The sequence below is a fragment of the Myodes glareolus genome, chromosome 17 (assembly GCF_982192425.1).
Source record: "Myodes glareolus chromosome 17, mMyoGla1.1, whole genome shotgun sequence".
Classification (NCBI taxonomy): domain Eukaryota; kingdom Metazoa; phylum Chordata; class Mammalia; order Rodentia; family Cricetidae; genus Myodes; species Myodes glareolus.
In genome coordinates this window covers 66,608,251-66,620,253 of record NC_142042.1, presented here as the reverse complement: position 1 = coordinate 66,620,253, position 12,003 = coordinate 66,608,251, and the positions used below count along the sequence as shown (strand labels likewise).

Genomic DNA, 12,003 nt, shown 5'->3' with positions numbered 1-12,003 from the left:
CTGTCTTCCCGCTGTTGGGCCTCCCCGGCACTCTTCATTCTTTCCCTTCCACCAGCTCCCACTACCTATCCCACCACCGTGCGCGCCAACCCTGGCCTCTGCTGTCTCTAGCCACCGCTTCCCTAGCTGTCTTCGCCAAGCATCCTCTCCTCTGGCAAAAGCCTCTGCGCTCAGACCTCAGACTCTGGGGTCCACTTCCAGGCACTGCTCCACTTAATTCAAGTACGATTTAGAGGTAAAAAAGGCAGTGGGCCAAGGCTGAATTAGGGAAAAGAGGAGCTGGCCAGGCAGAATGCAGACTCTAGAGGAAGGAGAAGCGCCGGCGCCGCCCCCTCCCCCTCCACACAGTGGGAAGGTGGACTTTCTACCAGCAGCCTCAGACCTCCCTTATTCCTTCTGCAGTGCTGGGGGGGTGGGGGTGGGCAAGAGGAGGGTTCAGGAGCCAGGTGGCAGTTCTGTCCTGCAGTTTTGGTTATTTGGAAGGATACTGAGCAGATATGGTGGTTTATCCTTCTAATCCCAGGACTGGGGAGGCTGAGGCAGGAGGATTGCTACAAATTTGAAGGCAGCTAGGACTCAACAATCAAAGAAAGAAAAGGCTGAAACAATCATGACTTGTGTCACCATGGGCCAGTGGCCTTTGATCTCAGGGCTTGGGGGAGGGGGCAGAGACAGGCAGATCTAGTGAGTTCTAGGCCTATTGCAGCATTGCAGCAGGCACTTCTCTTACTGCTGCACTCGCTCTGGCGCTCTGGCCCCACAGCGAACTAGTAAATGATCTTCTTTTTGAAAAAGAGAAAGAGGAAAAAGCATGCATCTGTAATCCCAGCATTGTGAAGTTTTAGAAAGAAAAAGGAAGCGCTAAATGTACTGTTCCATGTCCTGTATACAGCTCAGGCAGGAAAGGTAAGGTCCAGGGCTGCAGAGATGGCTCGGCGGTTAAGAGCACTCTTCCAGAGGACCCAGGTTCAATTTCAGCAACCATATGGCAGCTCACAATTGTCTATAACTACAGTTTCAGGGGAGCTGACACCCTCATACAGACAAAACAGCATGTGGACAAAACAGCAACACACATAAAATTCAACAAATACAGATTTAAAAGGGTAATGTGCAGAGCACTGTGTATAGTATGTCAACCAACCAGAGTAAACACGCCAGGTCAAAAGCCAGTCGTGGTGGATCAGGAGGCTAAGGCAGGGGGATAGTGGTGGATAGTGGTGGTGGGATTTTTTTACTCTTTATTCTTTTGGTGGGCCTGCCACCCACCTCCCAAATAAATCACACAACACGGAGTCTTATTATTACTTAGAAATGCCTGACCTTAGCTTGGCTTGTTTCTTGACAGCTTTTCTTAAATTAACCTTCTACCTTTGCCTCTGGGCTTTCTCCTTTTCTTACTTTCACTCTTACTCCTTGACACACATTCACACACACCTACCTTGACACACACACACACACCTTGCTGGGGATTACAGAGCCTAGACAAGTTAGGTAAGCAGCATTCCAGTGCTAACTATATCTCAAAAAAATTTTTTTTTGAGATAGATTTCCCATGTAGCCATGGGTAACTTGGAAGTATACAGCCAGGATGGTGATGTACTAGTGATACTTATTTCTTCCTTTCTTTCTTGGAGGGTGGTTTCGAGATAGGGTTTCTTTTTGTAACAGTCCTGGCTGTCCTAGAACTCACTCTGTAGACCAGGCTGGCCTGAAACTCAAGAGAAATCCACCTGCCTCTGCCTCCCAAGTGCTGGGATTAAAGGCGAGCACCTCCATGGCATGATGAGTATTTCTTTACAAAGTATTTATGCTGGGCATGGTGGATCACGCCGTTAATCCTAGTACTTGGAAGGCAGAGGCAAGTGGATCTCTGTGAGTTCCAAGCCAGCCTGGTCTACAGAGTGAGTTCCAGGACAGCCAGGACAGAGAAACCCATTTTAAAAAGCAAGCAAGCAAACAAACAAAAGTGTCTATTTATGTATTTACTTGTTCCTGGCTGGCCTAGAACTTTCTGTGGAGATCAGGTTGGTCTCAAAATCTGCCTGCCGCTGCCTCCCAAGTGCTGGGATTAAAGGTGCGTGCCACCACAACTAGTTCATAGTATCTGTATGACAACAAAAATCTGGGTTTGGGATAGCATATTTAGTAAGTGCAAAGCCCTGGGTTCAGTCCCTAACCCCCAGACAACCAACCAGACAACCAACAATAAACAAAACCCAAAAGGCCCAGAGAAAAAAGAGTTGACTAAGAAAAAGACTAAAGAAGAGCTGGTCCCAGGGAGGGAGAGGGGAACTAAATACTACCTCCAGGTCGGTGTTGCAGGTACAAAAGAGGTGGGCAGGGACAGGCCAGGGTGCTCAGAGATAAAGGGGGCGTAGGTGAGGTGATCCGTGTGAACAATCTAATAAACACGCACACGAACTGTTGATGTTGCTAGGAGAAAGAGAGGGTTGGTGTACTCACTCCGGACAGGTGTGCTGCGATAGGCCCGAAGGGCTGGTGTGAATACACGGATGTTTTCTCTCATAGCTGTGTGTGAACCGGGACACCTTCCACAATCTGGGCCCCATGTTCCCTAGAGACAGGGACCTTCCTAGGTCACATCTCCTATTTGGAAAAAGGCTGAGTCTTTTGGATGCCCATCCTAGTACCCTGGGACTCACAGAATAAGGCTCATTCTGTTCTGCTCTACACAGGGGCCAGGAGGAACCTGGTTTTCTGTTCCAATCTTCTATCCCAGCACCAGAGTCAGCAAACCTGGTTTTTGTTTGTTTGCTTGTTTTTGTATCAATTCTCCAGAGATCTATCCTTCTTCCTTGGTCTGCACTCTGGCTCTAAAGCCCTTTCCAGACACACATTCCTCACTCCCCTTTAGATATTTAGAATTTTTGGCCTCAAGGGCCCATTTATTTTATGTGTAGTTCAGGATTACCAGAGATCTTAGGGGCGGTTCATTCCTGGTTCTTCAAGTACATGGTAAGAGCAATCATCTGGGTTGGTGGGCTCATTGTACCCATTTTGGAGGCTGCAGTCTCATTGGAGTCTTAGCCAGCAAGCCAAGTTCGTGCCTACCAGACGGGCAGAGACGGGAGCTGGGAATGGGTGCCCCAGGATGAGGCGGGGTTCATATTTCACTCTCCACGTGCTGGTGGCCCATCCTTGGTGAAGGCCAGCTGGCTCCAGAAGTCCTAAAGAAAACATGGGACAGCTGGGCTGCAGGTTCCGCCATAGAAGCTGCAGCCACACCCCCTGACGTCTGCCCTCCCTGCCCCACCTGAGTGATGCAGGTCTTGGTGTCAGGGGTGACAGGAGGTGCTCCCTGCCACCGCTAGTCCAGTAATTCCTTGATACACCAGCAACAGAGGAGGATGTAGGCTACTTCCTTCAGAGTTCGCCATAAGCCCTCCCACCCTGTGCCCATCTTAATCACAGGCACCTGGAGACCGGTGCCTCGAAGGACATTTCCCAGGGAGGAGGGCAGGGCCTGGGTTAGGGGTTGCACTGGTGGCTTCATGTGAACAGCAGCCCAGTGGAAGGGTGTGGTGCTGCCTTTGGGGCCTTTTATCCACTGTCCCCACCCCCTCAGGCCTCATGACTAAGGACAAAGGCTCTGGGGTCTAGCAAAAGATGGTTCTGGGCCTTGGAACAGGCTGAGTCAGCCCTACAGACAGGGGTGATGGTTGTTAGAAGGGAGGGCTTGGCTATTCCATCTTCCATCCTCCACAGCCAGGAGAGCTTGATTCCCTTCTGTGCAGGCAGTCCTCTGCCTGGTTTCCTACTCCCAGTGGGTGGTATCCTCGGTCTGGCTGCCGGTTCCCATTTGGTGGCTCTGGCTAAGGCTGGCACTAAGAATCATCCCTATTAGCTCCTTTCTGGTATGTTCTAGCCCACTCTGGACCCGAGTGAGCACTGCCAGTTCAGAGCTGGCAACCTTGGTTCACTTATGCTTCCCTTGACTTTGAAGGAGGAAGGCGCGGCCAGAGCAACAGGCACCAACAACGGTCTGGGAGGTACGATTTACTGCCGTGACAGGTTATCCCCTGCCAGTCCCTTCCCTGTGTCCTGTCCCAGTCTGTGTAAAGTCACATGCGGGAGTTCCTTTCCTCATCTTCGTTCTCTAGTAGGTACGCTGGACGGTAGATGGGGTGCCCTCCTGGGCTCAGGCACTTCAGGGCTGGGTTCTGCACTGTGTTCTCCTGACTCCCCAGTGATGTGTACCTGGAGTATTGAAACAGGAGCATGTGTATGATAAGGTGGGTTCTTATCCTAGCATCCTCCCCGCACCCCACCCAACAACCTTACCCTCGGTCATACAGGACACAGTATGGGACAAACAGCTGGCGCAGAAAATCCCAGATGTCTCTGTAGGTCCAGTCCTATAAATGACAGACAAGTCACTAGAGTCCTCACCATGCCCACCACTGCCATCCTGGGGACAGACCATCAAAGGGACGTTCGTCTCTGGCCTTGGGGTTTTCAGGTGTGCTGGGCAAGCACTATAGCAAATGATCCATATCCTCAGCCCCATAATCTATATTTCATTTCAATTTCAATTCAAGTATGAACACATGACTACTATCATATTGGCTAGCACAGGCCCAGGTCACTGCTTTGACCACAGTGAAAAGCACAATGCAAGTTACTGAATTAATGCTCAATATTAGTCAAAAGGATGAATGAACAAATAGCACGGCCTCCCTTGGGAGACAAAGCCCTGGTCTCTAGCCTCTTCCCAGTGGGCAAGGGAAAGGTACAGGACCCCAAGGCAGACAATCCCGTCACATTACCAGCAGCGGGTTGATGCGCATGAATGAAGGCCAGCCAGGGTCAGTGGGACTGAAATGGCTGAGGCTACAGGAGTAGGGGTCGGTCCGTCGGGTGCCCATCAGGACAGCCTCCAGTTGGGAGTGTTTTTCCTGAAGCTCAGCCAGGGCTTGCTTCATGTTACCCTCAGCTTCAAACACCTGAAGGTTATACCTTAGGGAGGAAGAGAACAGAGATTAGGATCAGGGTAGGTTCTGCCAAGGCCCCCATGGAATGCAAAACTTCAGGTCCCAATACCTCTTGATGGTGTCTTGTAGAAACTGTTCCAACTCAGGGAAAGTCGAGATGCTACGGATGTACAGGATCTGGAGAGGTTTTGGAACATCAGGAAATCTCCTGGGGAAAGTAAGCATCCACAGACTTGCTAGGGTGGACAGAAAAGCTGCTCTCCAGAGAGCTCTCAGTATTCTCTTTGGCTCCTAGGATCACAAACACCCACGCCCCCCCCCCCCCTTTTTAAGTTTTTTTAAGAGACAGGATTTCTCTGTGTAGCCCTGGCTGTTCTGGAACTCACTCTGTTGACCAGGCTGGCCTTGGCCTTGAACTCAGAGAGATCTGCCTGCCTCTGCCTCCTGAGCACTGGGATTAAAGGCAGGAATCACTGCCACCTGGCACTCCCTGTCCTTCCAGCAAACCTAGACCCACTTCCTCTAGACCCCACTCTGATCTCTTATCCTTTTGTTTTGAGAGAGGTCTTGCTGTGTAGCCCAGGCTATGGTGTAATTCGTTATGTAGCAGCTGGCCTTACACTTGCAATCCTGGTTTAGCATCCTGAGGCTGGGGTTACAGGAATGTGCCACGGTGCCTGTCTGTCTCATTCTGCTCTCAAACTAAACATCATTTCTGTTATTCTAAGATAAAAACAATAAAAACATCTGGGTCTCACTGATTGGCTGGGAACTCACTATATAGACCAGGTTAGCCTCAAATCATAGCAATGCATCTCCACTGCCTCTGTTGTGATTAAACCACCCCCAGCTGATTTTTTTTTTTAAATAGGGCTTTAAAAAACTCAGGTTTAACCCCAGAAAACCTAGATAAAAACAGGACCTTAAGAGAGACATACATGGATCTACATAGGAAGGAGAAAAAGACGAGACCTCCTGAGTAAATTGGGAGTGTGGGGGTCATGGGAGAAAGTAGGAGGGAGGGGAGTAAAATGTACAGCAATATAAAACAAAAACAAAAAACTCATGGGCTTAAGGGTTAGTCCAGCAATTCAAAGCACTTGTTGCTCTTGTGAAGGACCCAAGTTCCATTCCCAGAACCCACAAGTGACCCACAACCCATCTGTAACTCCATGCCCTGATGATCCAATGCTCTTCTGACCAAGGTTGTATGAGGTGCATACACAAACACTCCTTAGGCTAGCCCCCAGTTCCTGAGCTCCGCTGAGGCATCGTGACATCCCCTCCCCTGCCTGCTAGGACTGCTACCGTGCTAGGTCATGATTTCTGGTAAATCTCACCTACACAAATGAACTGTGACTTCCTTGTGGTAGGGGATGGATGGGCACTGCCTGACCACTCAGCTGCCTTTTCTCACAAGCCCCACCTCTACACCCTTTCTCCCTTCCCAAGGGAGAGCTGCAGAGGTTTTGTGGGGGGCCCTGGTCCCCCGGGGTGGGCTTACTTCTGCACAGCTGCGTGGAAGAGGTGGAGGAGGGCGGTGCAGTCCTTGCCTCCGTTGAAGCCCACACACAGCTTGGAGAGGTCGTACTGATCGAGGGCAGTCTCAATGGTCTCTAGGGCGCTAGCTGCTTTTCTCCCCAGACACGATCCTGCCATGGAGACAGGGAAGACAATGTCAACTAGGCCAACATGGCTGTCAAAGAAGTCATGGTACACTTGTTATAAAGTTTTACTATTTTTCTGGTGTCTGGGATCAAAGCCAAACTCTTCACGCTGTCCTGCACTGTTTGCCTCTCAGCCAGCTTCTCAGCCCCACCTCACACAACCTTGGTTTCAGAGTTTCCTCTGGGTCAGGCTTGAGGGGTGGGGAGTGTGGGCTGCTTGGGTTTGCTTCCACCTTCTGTAGCTCCAATTGCTTGCTCCCAGTCTCCTTTCACATCGTTCTTGCCCACCTCCAGATCCAACCACACTCTCATCTCTCGGGTTTGGTCATTTGTTTAGAGAACATTTCTCTGACCCTAAATCAAAGCTGCTATCTCTGGGGTGGAATCTGCTTCAGACTCACATCCCATTTTGTTGAACTCCTCAAGGAAGAGTTCTGACACTTAGCACAGTGCTAGGGAAGGGGGCTGGGTCAATGGCTCCTCTCTTCTTCTCCCTGGATCTATGGGGAGCCCTATGAAGCATTTCTAGATCTGGAGGAGAACCCAGACTCTGAGCCACGAAGCCTTCCCCAAAGAGACTCCTACCTGACTGAGCAAGTTTATATACAGCCTCACCAGCCTGCTCAACAGCATTGGGCAGGTAGGGGACCAATGATCCCTGAGGCAGATGTGCAGTGAGATAGGCCAGACATTCCTCCAAGGGTTCTTTCTCTTCGGAGTCTAGAATCAGCTTCACCTGATAGTAGTTGCTGCCCCAATCAGGGTAGGAGCCCAGGCTAAGCTTACGACCAAAGTGGGCCTGGGCCTCAGTGAGGATTGGGGCGATGGAGCCCTCGGAAGCAGCCACATACAACTCCTTCACGTGGAATTGCACAGCTGTGTTTTGGAACAGTCCTTTCAGTCCCTCCAACGCTCGCCGCAGCAGCTCCGGAATCCCTGGGAAGAGGTAGACATTTCGGACAGAGACCAGCGGGAACCTGAAGGGCTGGCCAGTGCGAGGATCCGTGCCGTAATGCAGGCGGGCAGAGGAGGGCACCATCGACAGCTTCTCCCAACCCTCCCCTCCTAGGGTTTTGATGGCTGCTTGGAGTTCAGGGTGTGGTTTGAGCTCCTCCCCAAAGGCCTGTGCCACTGCCTCAAATGTTACATCGTCATGAGTGGGGCCGATGCCCCCCGCAGTGAGGACATGAGTGAAGCGGCTGGAGAATGAGGTGACCTCAGCTGCGATGGTGGCTACCTCATCAGGTACAACAGAGACTCGGCAAACCTGGACCCCCAGCGAGCGCAGTGTCCGGCATATAAAGTAAGTGTTGGTGTCTTGAGTGTGTCCCTAGGGATTGGAGGAAGGATAAGACTGTCAGTGTTGGAGGATAAAGGGCAGAGGGGGAGATATCTACATCTGTCTAATGGTGGGGTGCTCTGTTTTGGGGAGGGTACCTACTTAGGCTGCCAAAGAGCTTGGAGTGGGAACAAGAATGAGAAAAATCAGCCGGTTGGTGGTGGTGCTCGATTTTAATCCCTACACTCGGGAGGCAGAGGCAGGTGGAGTTTGAGGCCAGCCTGGTCTACAAGAGCTAGTTCCAGAACAGGCACCAAAGCTACAGAGAAACCCTGTCTTGAAAAGGGAGGATTCTCCTTGGGGCTGCTTTGCTATCCATTCATCCTGACCTCATTTGCATTTATAGATTTGGTTGTCAATTCAATTCTGCAGTTTGATCTTGACCTCACCTACAGGTCATTAATTCTGTGTGGATCTTCCGACGTGGACCAACCCAACAGTTTCAATTGTAGTAGCCAACTTCCAGTGCCCATGGGACAACCTCACCACATTTCTGGTTGTTATTTGCTCGGTGACATCCCGGTGACATCTTGGTGTCCATGGTCAGTTAGGCCTTTTATTTTGCAACCCCACTTCTGAAAATTCTCACCATCTTTGCTGCTAGGCTGGGCCTTAGCACCTTTCACCTGGACAATGCTGACAGCCTCCAGCCACTACGCTCTGCCCTGCCTTCTAAGTAACCTTTCTGCTGTGTCACTGTGATCTCTGAATCACTTCTGTGCTCAAAAGCACGTGTCGTTTCCAACTGCGTACAGAAGAACGTTCAAGTCTTTTGCAATCATTAAAGGCTGGCTGGCTATGGTGTGCGCCTTCTTTCCTAGTTTTAACTTTCACTTCTCTATAGAGGGTTGAGTTGTTAAGAGTTTGTGTTGGACCCAGTCTCAAAATAAAATAAAATAAAATAAAATAAAATAAAATAAAGTTAGCGTTCTGAAGTTGAAGAGATGGCTCAGCTGAGAAGAGTGTGGGCTGCTTTTCCAGAGTTTGGTCCCCAGCACTAACACTGGGCAGCTCACAGTAGCCTTAAGTCGCACCCCAGGGAAGCTTACACCTTCATCTGGCCTCTGTGGGCATTCCCGGATACATACACGGACACATAAACATAAAATAAAAACCTTTAAGCCTGGCATGGTGGCACACATCTTTCTTTAATTTCAGCACTCCGGAGCCAGGACTGTCTCAGAAAAAGTTTGTGCTCTGGAGTAGGGAAGAATTAGGTTAGAATTCCATCTCTACCATTTTCTTCCTTTTATTTATTTTAAGACAGGGTTTCTCTGTGTAGCCCTGGCTGTCCTGAAACTCACTATATAAACCAGGCTGGCCTCAAACTCACAGAAGTCTACCTGCCTGTGCCTTCTAAGTGCTGGGACTAAGGTGTGTCCCCTGCTGCTAGCACTTTTGTAGGCTTGTGACCTTGGGCAAGTTTCTCAGCCTCTTTTAGACTGTTTCGTAATCTATTGAGATCTGTAATAAAAACCCAACTTCATGGAATTGTTGCTAATTTTTAAGGCCACATGTAATATAATAAGTACATGCAGCCTCGGTAAACACTAAAAAAAAAAACAAACCACACACACAGGGCAAAATTACTGTGACAAACCTATGCCTGCCATATTCTCTAGTAAAATCCCTGATCATCCAGAATAGAGTCCTCTCTTCTAGTACCTTCCTTCTCGCTCGCCTGTCCAGTCTGCTGAGCTCCTACAATAACTTCCAAACAGGCTGGATACACATTAATTACACCCGTGCTTCCTCTACTTACCGCTCCTTGGGTAATTGTGTGGTTCTCCCACCATCATAAGTTGTAGGGAAGTTGCTACCCATCTTTCAACAGAAAAACTCAATATGTTGGGACTCATTACAGGGCAAGCAAGAGGATTCCCACCCCAGTTCATCACCTTTCCCCGGAAAGAAAGCCCACAGTAAGAGAATTTCGTGCCTTCCCCTCTTTAGTTCTAGACACACCTTAAGGATCTCATCGCCAACAATGATGATGCCCGCCGTCACGCTGCGTCCCGGAGGAAGTTCAGAGGCCCTAGATGCCATGGTCTTGCCCTCTCTGCTCTTTTGTAAGGCTTTCCAGGAGCCACTCAGAACCCCAAATAGGGGACGTAAGCACTGAGGGGCCGCCAGGTCTACAGGATACTGGGGACCATAGCCTGAGTACCGAGTCGGGAGTCAAGGGAACCTGAAAGAGCCATAAAAGACAATGGAGAGGGCAGGAGTGTACCGTCCTTCTTAGAGGAAGGCCCAGTCTTCTCTAGTCACAACCTTTAGAAACGTTCCCTTTACTCCGGTCTCGTTAACGTATTCTCAAGCCCCAGGATCCTAAAAGCGTCTCGATTCCTGTTCCCTTAAAGTGCCATGTTCTTCCAAAACCTACCACTTTAGATATCGCCGTCTGCCGAGCAGGTCTGGAATTTATCTGGGGTATCTGTACCTTTAAGCGTCTCTTCTGTGGGTCACTTGTACCTTTAAATGTCTTCCTTATTCTGGGCCTCGGGCCCCTTTAAATGCATTCTTTTCCTCTCCTCCCTCCCCTCTCCGCCACTGACTAGAACTCAACCTACTTCTCCACCCTTTCTAGCCCGAAATCTGTTATCTCACCAGGCTTCAGATCACTGACCTGGTACCATCCTGCCTATTTTGCCCCTTCGCATGGCCCTTCGCTCTTTCCTTTCCTCACGTCCTACGATAGCTTCCGTACTCAAAGTCCCGCCTTACAGCACTTCATGCTGGTTGGTTATTTTGGCTGTCGCTTACACCTATCAGTGGTCCTATTGGTCTAGCTGGCAGTCGCTTACGCGTTTTATCTAGGCGCTGAAGGAAATGCAAAATTGTTATTGGCAACACCACATGGTCATCGCTGCCCGGAAATAAAAATAGAATAGGGGTCAGGCCTTTGCCCGTGGAGGGCGGGACTTAGGGGTGGGGACGCTAAAGGAGCTAGGTGGGAGGTCCCTAAGACTGTCGGGTCCCGCGTCCTAGTACTGGAGGAAAATGAAGGTGTGATTCTGTTTCATTCAAATACTAAAAAAAAGAAAAGAAAAAAAAAAACATTTAGGCAGAACCTCACAGTATAGCCCTGGAACTTGTTTATATAGGGCAGTCTGGCTTCGAACTCTGCCTCTTCCTACGGAGTGCTGGGATTCGAGGCGTGCGCTACCAGGCCTTGCTGCATTCTCACCCTGCCCTTGCGTGCTCTTTACTGTTTTCATTACTAAGGCTAATTCTAGGCAGGTGTCAGGGGCTGGTATTGGCGTCGCTGTAACCCTGGCTGTCCTGGAACACACTCCCTCCAACTCAAAAGATATGCCTGCCTCTGCCTCCCAAGTCCTGGGATTATAGGTGTGCGCTACCGCCCAGGTTGGCCTCTTAAATGTAAGGTTCAGGGTGAGTTTAAGACACCTTCCGTCCTACTGGGCGGTGGTGGCACACGCCTTTAATCCCAGCACGCGGGAGGCAGAGGCAGGTGGATCTCTGTGAGTTCAAGGCCAGCCTGGTCTACAAGAGCTAGTTCCAGGACAGACTCCAAACCTACAGAGAACCCTGTCTTGAAAAACCAAAAGTAAAATAAAATAATAATAAAAACCCCACTTTCCTTCTACTAACACCCCTGCCCCAGTCTCTGGGATGGTTGACCCAAGATACTGCCCCAAACTGGGATTTATTTTGCAGCAGAAGGTGAAGACGATGTTTGTCAGTATTAACAATAGCAGGGTGCGGAACCTTTGTTTCTGGTGTAAAGGGTGAAATTACTTAAGCTTCTTAAAAATTAAAAACCTCTTCCTGCTCCACCTCCCTCCAGAAGAACACCACTCCTCAGTGATCGGCCCGGAGGAGAAGATTAAGTAGGGTTACCTTGTTCTCACTTTGGGTACTAACAGAATGCTATCTTATTTCTATTTCAGTGCCCCTCCAGCCTTTGCGGTGCTGGGGAAAACTGCTTCTGAACTAATCATCTGGGGTCTTTTAAAAAGTTTTTACTATCATTGTAGGTGTGGGAAGGAGGTCAGTTCTCTTCTTTCATGGGAGTCGACAA

The 12,003-nt window shown here is 49.7% G+C and overlaps 2 protein-coding genes across 4 annotated transcripts; both read right to left on the bottom strand.

Moving 5' to 3' along the window:
* Positions 1-2,873: 2,873 nt before the first annotated feature.
* On the bottom strand, positions 2,874-3,864 carry Lenep (lens epithelial protein). The gene is made up of 2 exons (XM_048455503.3): positions 3,278-3,864; positions 2,874-3,191 (listed from the first exon to the last, which is right to left on the bottom strand). Exon 1 carries the CDS (start codon positions 3,515-3,517, stop codon positions 3,332-3,334), a length of 186 nt encoding a protein of 61 aa, XP_048311460.3. The 5' UTR covers positions 3,518-3,864; the 3' UTR covers positions 2,874-3,191; positions 3,278-3,331.
* Positions 3,865-4,007: 143 nt separating this feature from the next.
* Flad1 (flavin adenine dinucleotide synthetase 1) lies at positions 4,008-10,691 on the bottom strand. Of its 3 annotated transcripts, XM_085678182.2 has the most exons (9): positions 10,345-10,581; positions 9,927-10,149; positions 9,077-9,158; positions 7,208-7,952; positions 6,460-6,607; positions 5,065-5,163; positions 4,791-4,980; positions 4,306-4,379; positions 4,008-4,221 (listed from the first exon to the last, which is right to left on the bottom strand). In XM_085678182.2, exons 3-9 carry the CDS (start codon positions 9,101-9,103, stop codon positions 4,086-4,088), a joined length of 1,419 nt encoding a protein of 472 aa, XP_085534308.2. In that variant the 5' UTR covers positions 9,104-9,158; positions 9,927-10,149; positions 10,345-10,581; the 3' UTR covers positions 4,008-4,085. The 3 variants fall into 3 exon arrangements, with proteins under 3 accessions (XP_085534308.2, XP_048311437.3, XP_048311431.3); XM_048455480.3 differs by lacking the exons at positions 9,077-9,158; positions 10,345-10,581 and adding an exon at positions 10,588-10,691; XM_048455474.3 differs by lacking the exon at positions 9,077-9,158.
* Positions 10,692-12,003: the final 1,312 nt, after the last annotated feature.

What these genes read in the sequence shown, in the direction of transcription:
- Flad1 (XM_048455480.3), bottom strand. Translation starts at nt 10,007, where the DNA reads ATGGCATCTAGGGCCTCTGAACTTCCTCCGGGACGCAGCGTGACGGCG. An exon ending in TTGGCGATGAGATCCTTAAG is followed by an intron (nt 7,953 to 9,926) that starts GTGTGTCTAGAA and finishes TCCAATCCCTAG; the next exon opens with GGACACACTCAAGACACCAA. An exon ending in CTACAAGACACCATCAAGAG is followed by an intron (nt 4,981 to 5,064) that starts GTATTGGGACCT and finishes TTCCTCCCTAAG; the next exon opens with GTATAACCTTCAGGTGTTTG.
- Lenep (XM_048455503.3), bottom strand. Translation starts at nt 3,517, where the DNA reads ATGAAGCCACCAGTGCAACCCCTAACCCAGGCCCTGCCCTCCTCCCTG.